Source organism: Dipodomys ordii, unplaced genomic scaffold (genome assembly GCF_000151885.1).
Source record: "Dipodomys ordii isolate 6190 unplaced genomic scaffold, Dord_2.0 Scaffold105, whole genome shotgun sequence".
Lineage (NCBI taxonomy): Eukaryota > Metazoa > Chordata > Mammalia > Rodentia > Heteromyidae > Dipodomys > Dipodomys ordii.
The window spans coordinates 3,209,280-3,226,888 of record NW_012267321.1 but is presented as its reverse complement, the minus strand read 5'-3'; the positions used below and the strand labels follow the sequence as shown (position 1 = coordinate 3,226,888).

General features: G+C 47.2%; 1 protein-coding gene across 5 annotated transcripts in view; it reads left to right on the top strand.

The window, feature by feature from the left end:
* The window catches only part of LOC105994308 (zinc finger protein 2-like), a 73,971-nt gene that overhangs the window by 31,083 nt on the left and 25,279 nt on the right, over positions 1-17,609 (top strand). The window contains exons 1-2 of one of the 5 annotated variants that reach the window (XM_013027758.1): positions 15,508-15,626; positions 15,703-15,801. The exons of 3 other annotated variants lie outside the window; for them this stretch is intronic. In XM_013027758.1, coding sequence (XP_012883212.1) covers positions 15,784-15,801 — 18 coding nt within the window. In that variant the 5' untranslated portion in view covers positions 15,508-15,626; positions 15,703-15,783. Of the gene's footprint in view, positions 1-15,507; positions 15,627-15,702; positions 15,802-17,609 lie in introns of those variants that run through there. One more of the 5 variants, XM_013027760.1, reaches the window with a different exon arrangement.

Here is a 17,609-nt window from a genome sequence, read left to right as displayed (position 1 = left end):
CCTGAACTCTGGGCCTGGGCGCTGTCCCTCAGCTCTTCAGCTCAAGGCTAGCACTCTACCACTTGAGCCACAGCACCACTTCCGGCTTTTTTCTTATGTGGTGCTGAGGAATCAAACCCAGGGCCTCAGGCATGCAAGGCAAGCGCTCTACCACTGAGCCACCTTCCCAGCCCCTGAGATCAAAGAACTTTCCAGTGTGGAGAATTTTATCAGATCTGCAATGAGGACTTTGGAATGGCTCCATGTTCAATCATTTTCCTAGCAGATGCCTAAACCTCAGGGATACACACACACACACACACACACACACACACACACACCCTGGCCTAAACCTCAGGGATACACACACACACACACACACGCCCCGGCCCGTGGGGTCGGTCAACAAGGGCTCGAAGAGGAACTGACCTGAATGAGAGACAAACCAGACACGAAGAAGGAGACCAAGACAGGGTTCTGATCAAGGTCTCAAACTTTATTTTTTTACACAGCAGTATATATAGCACGCTGAGCAAGGTAGCAGGTCAATAGGGTTGCTAGGCACCAAAACTGCAAAGTATATCTTGCAAAAGGTCATAGGTGGGGAATCTTCAGAAGGCACCAAGCAATGTTGTCAAACAGGGTATCAATAGGCTCCAAGGCTTAACAGCTCTTATCGAAGGTAAGGTAGTAGCTGTGTTTTCTTAGCACACAGCACTTGGTTGAAGTTAGTAGCTGTATTTTCTAGCAAACAGCACTTGGTTCCCAGCATCTCCTCCCTTTTTATTTTATTAAATGGGGCCAATTATTTACAGGGAACCGGTGACAAGGTCTTGATGGGAGTCTTACAGAGGCCTGGTAGTAGAAGGGCCTTAACCAGTGGAAGGAAGTAGAGACCCATCCCCCTAGAACGTTTTAATGATCCTTTTTGAGGGGAGAGGATTACAGACGGATCCAACCTCTATGCAGATGTGTTTGCTTCTACGAGCCCTAATGGCGAGTTTTTGGTCGCCCTCGTTGGCGGATACCGCTAGGTTCCATCCTTCCATAGGTGCCCACGGCATGCATGTGTGTCTAGCCGATTCGGGTTTCGGCCGCCAAGGAGGCCTAAGCAAGAGGCAGTGGCTTCACGAAAGTCACCCCGTTCCTGATCAGCCAAATCTAGCCTGTGGTAATGAATTTGCAGGGATTTGGATGCCAGGGAGTCAATTTGCTGCCTTACGAAACGAATTATCCTGTTAAAAATACATTGTCCCAAAATAACAATTAGCAGAATAGCACTAAAGGGTCCAAGCAGAGGAAGAGCATAGGGGAGTATGCTGTTGGCCTCCCACCATCTGGTGGATGAGTCACCTTGCCGTCTTCTTTTTTCTAAGTTTTCTTGAAGTTGTCTAGTTTGATCCCAAACCATGCCACTCTGGTTAACATAAAAGCAACATTCCTCCTGTAAGAAAACACAGAGACCAAAGAAAACACAGAGACCACCCTGCCTGGCAGTAAGAAGGCCAAGGCCTCGCCTATTTTGAAGCACAACTTGTGCAAGGGAGTTTAGCTGTTCTTGAATGGTCAAGATAATTCGAGTTACTGCTTGAATGTCTTTAACCAAAAATTTTTTTTTTTTTGCCAATCGTGGGGCCTGAGCTCTGGGCCTGGGCACTGTCCCTCAGCTCTTCAGCTCAAGGGCTAGCACTCTACCACTTGAGCCACAGTGCCACTTGTGGCTTTTTCTGCTTATGTGGTGCTGAGGAATTGAACCCAGGGCCTCATGCATGCAAGGCAAGCACTCTACCACTGAGCCACCTTCCCAGACCAACCAATTGGTTTTGTAAGGAGTTATGAAGTGAAATGGAAGTGGCAATGCCAGAAGCACCTGCAGCCATGCCAGCGGTGACTCCCAAGCCTACCATAAAGGGAATAAATGGGGGCATTCTTTTGGCGCATGCAAACTCAGTCAAATAAATAGGAACCGGTACTGACCTGGGAAGAATATCAATATGGGGGAACAAAAACGCAATTATTTAGTCCAATTTCCTCTAAAAAAGGGATATAAGCCATCTTGGCATAAAAAGGAGGTATTTGTGGGGGGACAATATGTGTTTTCCTTCTGTAGGCCAGAAGTGTTAAAAAATCTTCGGCAATATAAAAAATATTTGGTTTGATTAGAGGTAATATAGTTAATGCATGTGGAATTTTCTGGTAGGACCTCCAGCAGAACCTGGGGAGAATAGATATACGGGGAGGCATTGCAAGAGGTGATAACTTCTAACAATTTAGCATTGGGGGGGGCAAATACTCAGCCATATCTAAAGGTATCTCATAGGAGGGACGTATACACAGGCAGCAGCCTTGTGAAAATTCTGGGCGTGTAGTATTTAGCAGCAAAAAGGACCTCTTAAGGATATCTAGTATTAAGGAGAAGGTCCAAGTACACACCGGATCCAATTGGGCAACAATAGAGGAAAAAACTTGGGAGGCATTAACAACTTGTTGAATAAGAACTTCAGCACGGGAGGCAGTAGGTTTGGGTATCCAAACCTTTTTAATTTGTACAAACCCTTAAGGGTCTCGCCCTCAGCCATCCACCTGTATTCCTGCTGTTAGTCCTGATATCCACTTGGGATTCTATGGGTCAGTAATTGTATACTAGACCGGGTTACAGTCATCTGTAAAACATTTTTTGCCTGTAGGACATAACAACTCCAAATTGGAGCTGAGGGACCCGGAATGTTCATGGGGGCAGGACCAATAGGGGCAATATCCTTCATTAACATCACAATTGTCTGCTTGACTGGCCAGATGCTTCCAGCAAATATATTTATGATTTGTGGTGTAATTCTGTTCCCAGCTGCCACAAGTTCCCCAAATATATCGAACAGTGGGTTGGCAGGCATCAAAGTATAATTCTACTTGACTATTTTTAAAGCAGGTCTTATTCAACAGTTGTGGGGGGTCAAACCCTATTGCAAAAACTTGAAATACCCATTGACCGGAGTCAGCTTCAATAATGGCATCTGGAACCAGCATCAGCAGGTGGAGGGTCATCAAATTTTTCAGTGGCAACAGCATCTGAAATAAACAAGGGTGTATTCTCAGGGTTCTGTTTTTCCCTGGAAGATGGAGGGTTAGTCAGTCTTGGTATCAACTGGTTTAACAAGGCGTTCTGGAAGCCATGGAGCTGTGCCCTCTTTATTGTCAAATATACAGGCAGACCCACAGCCCCAAATTAGTACGGGGTCAGGACATTTCCAATGGTGGGTTAGGGATCTTTCCAAAAAACAGTAGCATAATTTTGACTTGTTTGTGGATGCCAGAGCCGATCAGCTGCAGATTTTCCGTTAATGTCCAAGATTAGGAAATTAATAACAAACAAGGCATGATGAAGGATGTTTCTTGGAGCTCTTTTTATAGGGTAAAGTTTTCCCGTTTTAAATTTTTGAAGTGTATTTTAAAGTTTGGTGAGCCCGTTCAACAATGCCTTGACCTTGAGGGTTATAAGGGATCCAGTCATATGTTTAATTTGTAACTGGTGGCAAAATTGTTGAAAGTTATTTCCAGTATATCCAGGGCCATTATCGGTCTTGATAACTTTGGGTTTTCCCATAACAGTTAAGCAGGCAAGTATGTGGGCAATAACATTTTTAGAGGCTTCCCCAGTGTGAAGGCTGGCAAAAATAAAGCCACTAAAGATGTCAATTGTAACATGAAGATATTTAAGCCTGCCAAATGATGGTACATGGGTAACATCCATTTGCCAAATTTCGTTAGGCACCAAACCCCTAGGGTTAACACCTAAATGGGGAATAGGCAAAAAGGTGACACAATTATGACATTGTTTTACAATTTGCCTCGCCTGTTCTCTGGTAATATTATAAAGAAGGCACAGGGTTTGAGCATTAAGGTGGTGTAAAGAGTGAGTCTCTTTTGCCTTAGATACAGGATCGTGTTCCACCAGAAAAACAAGCTGAGTTGCTTGGTCCGTTACATTATTGCCTTTTGTTAAAGGTCCAGGGAGGCCTGAATGAGCACGAATGTGTCCAATAAAAAAGGGGCAATGTCTGGCTAAAATATACTGTTGAATCAAAGAAAACTGGGGTGGCATTAGTGGTTGGTTTAATATAAGGAACTGTTTCAAGTAAGGGGATGGAATGAGCAATGTAAGAACTATCAGTATACAGGTTAAAAGGAACAGTAGATAGTTGAATAACCACTTGTAAAACTGCAAAAAGCTCAACCAATTGTGCCGAAAGGTAAGAGGACTGTAGGGAAACAGTCTGAGAATCAATGGTAAAAGCTGCTATCCCATTGGAGGAACCATCAGTAAAAGCCAGGGAAGTATGAGATAAGGGTTGAGGGGAAGTTTGTGTGGGGAAAACAAAGGACTGATATCTTAAAAACTGGAGAAGTTTGTTAGCAGGGTAATGATTATCAAAGGTTCCTTGAAAGGAAATGCTAGACACAGCCCAATCATCATCATTTTGTATTAACCACTGAATTTGAGTGGGGGAATAGGGCAGTATTATTTTATCAGGATCTTTGCCAAACATTTTTACTATGTTCTCCTCCCATTTTGATTAATTCTGTTACCCAGAAGGTGTATGGTGTAAGGACCTTAGAAGGAGAGGCAGGCAAATATACCCAAAACAAAGGTTCCTCTTGCCAAAAGACTCCAGTGGATGTAAAGCTGGTGGCACATATAATGTACTGAAGGGGTTTATTATAGGAAATAAAAGAAATTTGTTGATTTGTAATGGTGGTTTCTACCAATCTCAACGCTTCAAGGGCTTGGGGGTTTAATGATCGGCTGGAGGTCGGATTTGGGCCCCCTTTAAGGATATCAAATAGAGGTTTAAGTTCGCCAGTGGTTAGTTTAAGGTATGGCCGGAGCCAGTTAATGTCTCCGAGAAGCCTCTGAAAATCATTTAAAGTTTGTAAATGGGCTGTTCTAAGTTGAATTTTTTGTGAAAAAATCCTGTTATAAAAAAGCTCAAAACCCAGAAATGTATAGGGAGGAGTCAGCTGGATATTATCTGGAGCATTTTGAAGGCCAGCATCAGTAAGGGCTTTAGAAAGTCTTTGGGAGCAGTAAAGAAGCTGATCAGGGTCAGGGCCTGCTAAAAGTAAATCATCCATATAGTGAATTAAATATATGGAGGGCCACTGTTGCCTAAATGGATCCACCACCTGGGCTACAAACTTTTGGCACAATGTGGGACTATTTGCCATGCCCTGGGGTTAAACCTTCCACTGAAATCTTGGCATAGGGCCTTTAAAATTAGTTACTGGTAAACTAAATGCAAAATGTTCATGGTCCTCAGGGTGTAAAGGAATAGTAAAAAAGCAATCCTTGAAATCAATAACAATCTTATGGTACCCCGTGGGAATAGCCACGGGTGTGGGAAGGCCGGGTTGAAGGGCTCCCATGGGCACCATGGCCTTATTTAGTTCTCTAAGATCCTGAGGTAATCTCCGTTTTCCTGGTTTCTTTTTAATTACAAAAATGGGAGTGTTCCAGGGAGAGGTGGTGGGTTCAATGTGGCCTGCGGCAAGCTGTTCCTGGACCAACGTAGTAGCCGCAGCCAGTTTTTCAGAGGACAAAGGCCATTGATCAACCCATACAGGCTCAGCCTTTTTCCAGGATATTTTGTCTACATGGAGTACAGGCATGTCAACGGCCCCTAGGATAAATATTTATAGCCCACAACGAAACGATTGGTTTTTACCTCCACCTGAATGGGTTTTTTAGGCCTTGAGAATGTTTTCCTAGGCCTTGTCCAGGGCAAAAGCCCTGATTAAGCATCTGTTGAGTAACCAATTCATTTGGACTACACATTATAAGCTTCATTTGGGATAAAATATCACGTCCCCACAAGTTAACCGGGAGGGTCTTAACCACATATGGCTGGACGGTGCCCTTATTTTTTTCTTCATCTTCCCAGGTAAAAATTTTGGAGCTCTGTAACGGGTTATAGGTTTGTCCAATGCCTTTAAAGTGAGTCATGGAAGGGGTAAGGGGCCAGGACGGGGGAGCCAGTCTTTTTTACAAATAATTGTAGCATCAGCACCCATATCCATAAGGCCTTCAAATATTTTTCCATCCAATTTCAGCTTGAGGAGAGGCTGGTCCTGAGTAATCTCCTGGACCCAGTAAGCTTCCGAAGACCAAAAGACTCTGGATCCTCTTTTTTGTGTAAGGCTAGGGTTTGTCTTATCAAGGGGAAGCAAGATTAATTGAGCAGTTCTTTGTCCAGGAAAAACTGTGACTGGCCCCTGAGAAGCAGTAGCCAGTAACTCAATCTCTCCCTCATGGTCATTGCCAATAACCCTAGGGGAAATACTAAGGCCCTGAAAAACAGCACTACCACGCCCCAGAATGAGACTAAAGGTGTTTTGGGGCCAAGGGCCAAACACTCCTGTGGAAAGAATTGGATTTCCTACCTCGGGGGTCAAAATTGTGTGGGAGGAAGAACAGAGGTCCAATCCTGCGCTTCCTGCGATGGCCGTAAGAGGGCGCTGATGGTGCGTGAGGGGTCACTTGGGGGGGGGGATGAACCTGACAGCCCCAGGGTTCTGCCCTGTTTGGTTTTTGGGGCCCTGGAGTGGACCCCGGACAAAGTTTCCTTGTTTGGATGGTAGGGGATTGCCCTGGATATCGGTTTTGGAGCGACATTCAGAGGCCCAATGTATGCTTGGCAAGCAGAATTGGCATTTTCAAAAGCAAGATGTTTAATAAGCTCATTATCAATTTCTTCCTTTCCCATAAGGCTTCGGCAGCCTCTGTAAGGCGTCCAATGAACTCACTGTAAGATTCATGGGGTCCCTGTCGAACTTTGGCCAAGTAGGTAACAGCGGACCCTTGAGAAGGGAGGCCTTTCCAGGCCTTAAGGGCAGCATGTTGAATCTGAACAAGCAATCCTGAGGGAAATTTAGCCTGTTTTTCATTAGTATCAAATGGCTTATTGCCCATCAATTTTTCTATGGTCCAGGACTTAGATGTGTTACGGCGAGCTATATCCTGGCATCTTTCACCATAATCAGCCTTCCATAAAAGAAAATCGCCTCATGTTAAAGTAGCCTTGGTTAGCATGGCCCAGTCATTTATTGTAAGCCAGTCCTCGCTCAGTGATTCCAAAAGAGAAATGGTAAAAGGAGCGGTAGGACTGTACAAGGAAACAGCATTTTAAAATTCTTTAATATGTCTAAATTTAAGGTGATGGTATTTTTGAGCTCTAATAACCAGATGCTCTCCTCCTTCCTCCTCCTCATTTGAGTCATCAGACTTGGGCCCTCCCTCTGGCTCTTCCTCTCTGTCCTCTGCCTGAGTCTCTCGATCATTAGATTGTCCTTCTAGATTTTCCAAAGTGGCTCTAATTTGAGACGGAGTGACTGGAAAAGCATGAAGGATCTTTTTCTTTTTTGTCGTTAATTTTTGTAAATTTGGGTTCCTAATTTCTAGGTCCAATTTATATAGTTGTTGTAATAGTTGGGCCTTTTCCTTCTTGGTCTGAAGTAGGGCCCTTAAGGACTGGGCTTCCTGGGAAAGCTTAACTGTGGCTTGTCTGGTGACTGCCTCAAGGTCTGTTGAGGAGGCCAAGGCAGGGACACAGAAGGGAGGGGCTATTTTATAGGAGGGAGGTTGCATGCCCAAGGGGTTTAGAGGGGGCCAATCTGAGGCGTGGTATTTAGCAGCCTCCTCTTCCAAAGTGGCTTTTGGGCCTTTGGGATCTGAGGTTAGAAAGAACTGGGTATATAGATTTTGGTTTTTGTAATTGTGAGTTGCTATTAGTGTCAGGCATTGGTATGGAAACCGAGGGACAATGAGACGCGACTGAGGGGGGACGGGAGAGGGGTTTTTGGGCAAGGGAGGCCTGACTCCCTGTAAATTTATGTTTTAAAAATTCTTCACCTTCCTTAACCACTCTAGAAACATCTTTGTGTTGGTGGCGAACTTGGAGCATCTCATTTATGAGGTTCCAATATGAAAAAGCCTGAACAGGAATCTTTTCAGAGCCAAAAGTTTCATAATAATCCTTAAGACAGTCTCCAACATGACCCCACTTTCTTTTGTCTATAGTGCCCTCCTGAGGAAACCAAGGGCAAATATCTTCCAGGAGCATAAAAAATTGAGTTAAATCTTTTTTTCTTAACCCGTGTTCCTCGTGCCTTGAGTGAGGCCTTTAGGCCTTGAACAAAAAGTTCATGCTTAATAAGTGTTTGTCCCATGATTGCGTCGCCTCCCTTACCTTGCGGATCTGTATTGCAGTCGGGCATTTCTGCGGTGATCAAGATGCGGATCTTCACTCACTGGCTGGGTGGCAATCCAAGAAGAAGAGAGCAGCTGCTCAATTGGGCGACGTTCAGACCAGGATCCGTGCTTAGAGCCCCACGTTGGGTGCCACCTGCCCCGTTCCTTGGGGTTGGTCAACAAGGGCTCAAAGAGGAACTGACCTGAATGAGAGACAAACCAGAAACGAGGAAGGAGACCAAGACAGGGTTCTGATCAAGGTCTCAAACTTTATTTTTTACACAGCAGTATATATAGCACGCTGAGCAGGGTAATTAGCATCAGCAGGTCAATAGGGTTGCTAGGCACTAAAACTGCAAAGTATATCTTGCAAAAGATCATAGGTGGGGAATCTTCAGAAGGCGCCAAGCAATGTTGTCAAACAGGATATCAATAGGCTCCAAGGCTTAACAGCTCTTATCGAAGGTAGTAGCTGTGTTTTCTTAGCAAACAGTACTTGGTTGAAGGTAGTAGTTGTATTTTCTAGCAAACAGCACTTGGTTCCCGGCACACACACACACACACACACACACCTGTGTGTGCATGTGACCAGAATACCATTTTTTTTTTGTCGGTCATGGGGCTTGAACTCTGGGCCTGAGCACTGTCCCTGCATTCTTCAGCTCAAGGCGAACACTCTACCACTTGAGCCACAGCACCACTTCAAGTTTTCTGGTGGTTAATTGGAGATAAAATTCTCATAGACTTTCCTGCCTTGGCTGGCTTTAAACCACAATCCTCAGATCTCAGCCTCCTGAGTTAGGATTACAGGTGTGAGGGGCTGGGAAGGTGGCTCAGTGGTAGAGCTCTTGCCTTGCATGCCTGAGGCCCTGGGTTCTAGTCCTTAGCACCACTAAGCAAAAAGAAAAAAAAGCCAGAAGTGGCTCTGTGGCTCAAGTGGTAGAGCGCTAGCCTTGAGCTGAAGAACTGAGGGACAGTGCCCAAGCTCAGAGTTCAGGCCCCACGACCGGAACCCCCCCCCCAAAAAAAAAGGATTACAGGTGTTAGCCACCGGCACTGGGCCAGAATACCATTTTCTTGATTATATAGAGCTGCTGCTACTGAATTTTACTACTGCACTATTCAGAATGTATCCATGTTTTAGTCCATAAAATATACTTTTTCTAAAAAACTACCAGTTTCATGAGTTATTTCCAGATGTTATATTTCATGTCTGTCTAATTCTTCCTGTCAGAAACCAATGATACTGTTAAGCTCTATGAAGGTTGAGGAACTAGGAATTTGATTTGGAACGAAACCTGACACAGCTTTGGGAAGCTCTCAACTCTGTCCCGAGTGCTGTTCTCCACACCTCTAAGAAACTGTGTAGATAAAATAGCAATGCCACACAAGTAAAACCAGAACCCAGTACATGATTTTATATTGTATTTATATGATTGCATATCTAAAGTTAGAGTTTCCCATGAAGCAATGTTCTACATTTTACATAAGAAAGACAAGTTTTAGATGCTTATAATAATAATTAGGACAATGCCACCCTGGTTGGGCACTGGTATCTCACGTTTGTCATCTGAGCTACTCAGGAATCTGAGATCTGAAGACTGGTTTGAAGTCAACCCAGTCAGGAAAGTCTGAGGGCCTGGAAATACTTCCTTAGCTTTTTTGCTCAAGGCTGAAGTTCTACCACTTGAGCCACACCTCTACTTCCAGCTTTTATTTTTTTATTATTTATTCATTTATTTTTGGGTCTGGTTGTGGGGCCTGAACTCTGGGCCTAGGCACTGTCCCTTAGCTCTTCAGCTCAGGCTAGTAGCGCTCTACCACTTGAGCCACAGTGCCACTTCCGGCTTTTTTCTTTTTGTTTATGTGTTGCTGAGGAATCAAACCCAGGGCCTCATGCATGCAAGGCAAGCGCTCTACCACTGAGCCACCTTCCCAGTCCCTGGCTTTTTGCTTTTAATTGCATATAAAAAGTTTCTCAGATGGTCTGCTCAGGGACCATGATCTTCAGGTCTCAGCCTCTTAAGGAGGTGTGATTACAGGTATGAAGCACCAGTACCAGCTTAATTGAAATTTCAAACATATTTTTGAAAAGTTCCTCCTTGTTTTACAACACTAAATGACAGGGAAACATTGTATGGGGAACAAGGACTGGGAGACAAGGTGAGCACATTTTCTCAACAGAGAAAATATAAAGACTACGGGAGCAGATGCCATGTTATTTTACTCCTGTTATCCTGCATGGAGGTTGATTTTTTTTCTTTTTTTCTTTTTCTTTTTTTGTTGGTTGTGGGGCTTGGACTCGGCCTGGGCACTGTCCCTCAGCTCTTCAGGTGAGTCCTCTACCACTTGACTCACAGTACCACTGTTTTTCTGGTGGTTCATTGAAGGTAAGAGTCTCATCGAGGGGCTGGGAAGGTGGCTCAGTGGTAGAGTGCTTGCCTTGTATGCATGAAGCCCTGGGTTCGATTCCTCAGCATCACATATACAGAAAAATCCAGAAGTGGCACTGTGGCTCAAGTGGTAGAGTGCTAGCCTTTAGCTGAAGAGCTGAGGGACAGCGCCCAGGCCCAGAGTTCAGGCTCCATAATCGACAAAATAAATAAATTAATTAAAAAATATATATGAAGACATAACTAATGGCCCTAACGGTAAAAGAAATATGAATCAAAGTAATGTTGAGCTTTCATTTCATTCCTGTTTGAGAACAACAATGCAGAATATAAGGAACCCACACGGGGTGGGAATGCCATCGAATGCAGCCACTATGGAAATCAGTATGGAGGTTCATGACCAAAACTCAAAGTACAAAATACAAATAATCCACTCTTGGGCATATTCTCAAGGAAATGTAGGTCAGCACGGCAGCTCTGCTGGAGGAGATGGAGTCTCCGGAGCCAGCCCAGTGCTGCTGGCCTCACCTGGCTCCCAGAGCCCAGGCCTGCAGCTGCGCGCCTGCCATGTCTCTCTGCAGTGGAGAAGGCTGTGTTGGTCCATGAAGCCTCTCACTCTGATGTGAGAATTTCTGCCTCCTCACCCACACTTCTTCCAGCTTGGAACCCTGAGACTAGAGGTTACCCTTTGGGGGACCCCAGCTTGTGGGAGAAGGGCCAAACTAGGGGAGACCCTGCTTCCTCTTTGTCCCCTAGCATTGTCTGTCGGAAAACAAAAAGTGAGAGGGGACTGCTAGGCTCCTAATTCATTTATTGACATTCAGAATTCACACATTAAGAGCTATACTTTTGTTGTTGGTGGTGGTGGTTGTGGGGCTTGAACTCTGGGTCTAGGCGCTGTCCCTCAGCTCTTCAGCTCAAAGCTAGCGCTCTACCACTTGAGCCACAGCGCCACTTGAGGCTTTTTCTGCTTATGTGATGCTGAGGAATAGAACCCAGAGCCTCATCCATGCAAGGCAAGCACTCTACCTCTAAGCCACCTTCCCAGCCTGCCATTCTATAATAAATGGACTTAATAAAATTAATTACAATGGATTAAGTGTTCATATACTCCTAATATGATACTTCATTAAAACACAGATTATGCACACTCAAGAGCCTTGCAAGTCTTCTCACAAAAGTCCTATCAATCACAGCTAATTAAGCATTAATTAAGCCTTTTTTCCCCGGGGCTTAGAACTCAGTTCCCTCAGTTATAATTAGGAAATGCAGGTTTGAGATACAAACTTTGAAAGAGGATTTTTTTTTCCATTTTTCTTTTTTACTGAAGACTAAAAAGATTACCCACAACCAATCTTTTTTAAAGCCTCAAACTATTCCTCCTGTGAATATGCATCCACACTTCACAGCCAGGCTAGTTTTTCTTCTTAGTGAACCACTGCTCAGAGGCATCATTTCTTCATGTCAGGGCCTGGGCACTATCTCCAAGCTTCTTTCACTCAAGGCTGGTGTTCTACTACTATGAGCTATAGCTCCACTTCAGGATCTTTGCTGATTCATTGGAGTTAAGAGTCTCGTAAACCTTCCTGCCCTAGCTGTCTTCTGATCCTCAGATCTCAGCTTCCTAAGTAGCTAGAATTACCCTTGAGCTGCCAGGGCCTGCCAAGGCCTTTCTTCTTGTAGGGTTGGTGTTGAAAAGACTCAAGCTTGGTAGGCAAGCATTCTACCACTGGAGCTATGTCCCCCTCAAATCTGAGCCTCCCCCTCTCCTCTTGCTATTCCTGGAGCTTAAAGTCAGGATCTCTTGCCTGCCAAGCCAAGTGCCACCCAGTGAGTGGCGTGTATGAATGGATTCTCCTGTACTTGAAGAATGGAGCTGAGGTTGGATGATGTAGTTTATCTCCTTCCTTCTTGTGTTCTCTCCTCTGTGGGTGCTGAGATGGGTTCTAAAGCCCTAGCTGTCATGGGAGGCTTTTCTGAACTCTCAGTATTTGTAGGTTTTCTCATGGCCTGGCTTCCTCATGTTTCTTCAGGCTTGAGTAGTGTTGAAGGCTGCGTTCCTTTTTTTTGGGGGGGGGGAGTTTGGTCTTGGGGCCTGAACTCTGGGCCTGAGCGCTGTCCCTCAGCTCTTCAGCTCAAGGCTAGCACTCTACTACTTAAGCCACAGCGCCACATCTGGCTTTTTTCTTTTTGCTTATGTGTTGCTGAGGAATTGAACCCAGGGCCTCAGGCATGCAAGGCAAGCACTCTACCACTGAACCACCTTCCCAGCCCCACCTGCATTCCTTTAACTTGTAGGTTCCTGTAGGATATGGATTTTCTCATGGCTCCTCAGGTGTGAGCTCCCTGTAAAGATTTGCCACAAGTATGGCATTTGTATGCTCTGTCCATAGTGTGGTTTCTATGGTGATTCATGTCAGCTGCCACATAGCTCTGGTAGAGGGCAGTGGGCAGGTATGGCAGAGGAGGAAGTCAGATACTTCCCACCTCACCCGGGGGGGGGGGGGGATCAGTACAGCCACAAACTTGAGTCCCTGTGATTTTTGCTCATTGTACCAGAGATGCCTCCTGCAGGAAAACACACACAAGAGCAGAGAATGGTCTGTTTGTGTGAGTTTGTGCATGATTGCAGGGATGAACAGAATAATACACGATATTCTAGTCCATCAATTCTCTAAACATTTTTTTTCCTTTTGTCAGCTGTGGGGCTTGAACTACGGGCCTGGTGCTGTGTCTGAGGTTAGCACTTTACCACCATGAGCCACAGCTCCACTTCCAGTTTTCTGGTCATTTATTGGAGATGAGTTTCACAGACTTTCCTGCCTGGGCTGGGTTTGAATCGGGATCCTCAGATCTCAGCTTCCTGAGCTGTGAGGACTAAAGGCGCCAGGCACCAGCATTATCTGCTCTTCTCTTCAGCATCTGAACCCAAGATAACCAGAAATTGTCCCTTTACACACACGCACACTGTGGGACTAGAAATGCCTGTGAGCCGCTGTCTCAGGATCTCAATGAGCACGTGAGGCCAGGACCCGGAGGCCTGCACGCGGAGAAAGTCCAGGGACGCCAGTTACCCAGCACAAACGCAGCCTCCTCAGAGGCCTAGAGTCTTCTCTGGCTCCACCTACTTTGCCCTGTCACTAAGGCAGGCCCCGCCCACTCGGCCTCCGCCTGGCTCCGCCCCAAACCACGTGATTTCTCTGGAGTCGCCCCTTCCCGCCCTTTCGCCTCAACCCCTTCTCAGGCGAGTCTCGTTCCTCGCTCCACCCCCTATGGCCCCGCCCCCAGAACACGTTCTCTCCAGTGTTTGCCCCGCCTCCCACGCTCGCCCTCTTCCCTTGCTGCGCGCCCAGCTCCCCGCAAATCCGGAAGCAGCTGCCGTGAGAAAGAGAGAGTTCGTGGGGTGGACCTCGAGTCTCGGGGAAGAGTAAGTTTGCATCCCGGGGATCGGGGTGCTTGGAGCCTCCGCGCGGCCCTCCTGCCCGGCGGCCTGGGTCGTCGGCCGGTCCTCCTTGACCTCCGTCGGCCCTGGCGCGGCCGCGGCGCCCGGACCCCGGCGGCCCCGTCTCGGTGCGCGCGCGCGGAGGGTGAGGCGGGCGCGGCCTCGGCCCCTCCGTGCCCCTCCCGGCCCCCGGCTTCTGCGGGCTCAGGCGCCCGACCCCTGACCCCGGGCCCCCCCCCCCCCGAGTCCTCGGACCCCGGCCGAGTCTGCAACCTAACTCCGTCCCTGGTCTGCTCCTGGCCCCTCTCCGAGGACATTGGGAGAGCCTCCATCACTGAGCACTGCGGACCTTAGACTAGGGCCACCCACCCCTACCCACCTCACCTCACCTCTACCCACCCCACCTCACCTCTACCCACCTCACCCCCACTCACCTCACCCCTACCCACCTCACCCCTATCCACCCCACCTCACCTCTATCCACTCCCCTCACCTCATCACCTCACCCCCACTCACCTCACCTCACCCCTATCCACCCCACCTCACCTCTACCCACTCCCCCTCACTTCATATCACCTCACCCCTACTCACCTCACCCCTACCCACTTCACCTCACCTCTACTCACCTGACCCCCTACCCCATCTCACCTCACCTCTACTACCTCACCTCACCCCCTAACCTCACCTCTATCCACCTTACCCCTACCCATGTTAGGCCTACCCACCCCATCTCTACCCCACCTTAAATCACCCCTACCCCACCTCACCTCACCCCTACCCATCTCACCTTTACCCACCTCACCTCCCCCTCTACTCTGCCCTGTGCTGCACTGCCGCTCCTCCCCATCCTATTCTGGGGGGATGAGGGGTACAGGGGAACCTGGGGCCGGTCTTGTTACACTGGACCTGTAGGTGGGGCTGTGGGAAAGTGAGGGCAAAGGATCAGCAGGAGAAAGACTGAGAGGAAATCAGGAAAACAGGAAGAGAAGAGAGAGCCCCCACAGCAGGGGGCAAAGGAGTAATGGGGTGCAGGCTTTGCAAAGAATTGGTGCAAACAGCAGAGAAGAAAGCAAATAGAAAAATGCAGAATCTATCTCCTGAAGGATTCAAGACATCACATAGGTGGCAGGGTGCAGGAAATGAGGGAGCACTCCGGAGTGGGAGGAGAGGAGAACAATTTGTAGTTATGCACACCATTTGTCCATTGGAAAGCAGGGTCTCTGATTACAAGGAGAGTAGAGGGAGCAGGCCCCTGGTTGTAACCCTAGACACTCAGGAGGCTGAGGTGTGAGTTTGGAGGATTGAAGTCAGCCTGAACAGGAAAGATTGTTTTTTTTGGGGGTGGGTACTTGATGTTTTTTCATTCAGTGGCTTTGGCTCTTCAACCCTCCCTGAGACTTATACTTCTAATTAACCAACAGAAAGCAAGAGTGGAGCTATGGCTCAAGTGGTAGAGCACCAGCCTTGAGGAAACAAGTTCAGGCACAGGGCCCAGGTCCTGAGTTCCAGCCCCAGGACCAGCATTCCCCATCACCCCATGAGTGGGCAGCACAGGACCATCTTCCCCACGGTGAGGTCCTCCCTGGGCTGGGGCTGGGGCACAGAAAGTGCGTGTTCTGTGTGAGCATTAAATGGGATATTTTCAGTACTCAGGACTGACTTCTGGAAAGTGATATCATCTAAGGAGGAAGCCCAGGGAGGAGGAAGAGGAAAGACAAGGAGCAGGGATGGCGGCTGTGACTCAGGTAAAGCTGTGTGGCGTCTCCTTCTTGTACAAAGAGCTAGCCTGGGTGCTGACTGTGCTGGTGCCTGCTTGCCATGTGTGTCTTCCCTCAGTCCTGTTCCCTCCACTGGGCATGGGCACAGGAGGACATCACCCACCAAGTGTTCCTATGTCCTTGATGAAACCTTTCTGCTGGTTTTCTTTGCAGCTTTGGATTCTCTCTCTTGTATTTCCTCCCCAATCCTGGGGCTTGAATTTAGGGCCTGGGTGCTGTCCTGAGCTTTTTTGCTCAAAGCTGTTGCTCTACCACTTGAGTCCTATCCCCACTTCTGTCTTTTTTGGTAGTTTGGTTAATTGGAGATAAAAGTCTCTTAGACTTTCCTGTTCTTCTTGGTTTTGAACTGTGATCCTCAGATCTCAGCCTCCTGAGTGACTAAGATTCTAGGTGTGAGCTACTGGTGCCTGGCTAGGTTCTTTTTAACCCAGTGGGTCATATTTCTTCACTTTCTTAGAAGGATGTTTGGATGTGCAATTCCATGTAGGTTTTCCCATTCGATATCATATCAAAGACAACAATACAAACTGTAACATCCTGAAGCTTCCTTCTGTCCCTGGTATGTTGATTGCTGTGCTTATGTGTGTGTGAAATGCTGTTGAATTTTTTCCTTTGGGACAGTTGACATTCAGGGATGTGGCAGTGGATTTCACCCGCGAGGAGTGGTGGTGCCTGACCCAGGCTCAGCGCGCTCTGTACAGGGACGTCATGCTGGACACCTACAGGAACCTAGACTCTGTTGGTGAGGACCCCTCCCTGTACAAGTTTTAGTCTTCACCCAGTTTTCCCCTGAATGCCTGGACAGCTCCCCAGTCTCCATGACTAGACACAAAGCTCTATGGACTCAGAGATGGGAATGAGCTAACATGGCCTCTGGATTTTCACACCTAGCCTTTGTCCTGCTCCAGTGGTGCATCTCCGTGTCCCACAGCTTAAGTGAACTTGTGTGCATGTCAGCTATGGCAGGCTTCTCTCTCATTCTGCTTTGTGCCTTTTTTCCCTTCACCTTCTTCCCTTCCTTTCTCTACTCTTCTCCTTTTCTTTCCTTTCCTTCTCTGGGACTTTGTGCATGTTAGGCAGATCCTCTCATCACGAAATAAATCTCAAGTACTATGGCAAACCCACCAATAAACTTACTTTCCCTCCCTCCCTCCCTCCCTCCCTCCCTTCCTTCCTTTCCTTCTCTCCCTCCCTCTCTCTCTCTCTTTTTTTTTTTTAAGAAAAGGTTCCACTTTGTAGCCCTGGCTCACCATGAATTTGCCCCTGATCTTCAGAGTGCTGGGATTACACACAGCTGACACCACACTCAGCCCACGGCAGACTTTGAACGGATTTCCTTATGCTTCTGAGTCGGTAGTTTTTTCGTTGCTGTCTGCACATTAAAGTGTCCTCTGAAGTGTTCAGATAGAGGCAGTCTGGTGAATGTGTGAACTGTCTTTTGCAACCATGTGTGATGTACCCCCTTTTTTGCTAGTTCTGGGGCTTGAACTCTGGGCCTGGGTGCTGTCCCTGAACTTCTTTTGCTCAGGCCTAGCGTTTTACCATTTGAGCCACAGCACCACTTCCAGCTTTTTCTGTTTATGTGGTACTAAGGAATTGAACCCCTGGATTCATGCATGCTAGGCAAGCACTCTACCCCTAAGCCACATTCCCAGTCCCAGTAATGTCTCCTTTTCCCATAATGGTGGGACTGGAGATTCCGGAAAGGCCACAGCACATTGTCTTTCTATAAACAGGAGTCTCCCCTCCCAGCGTGAATGTGATTTCGCTGTTCG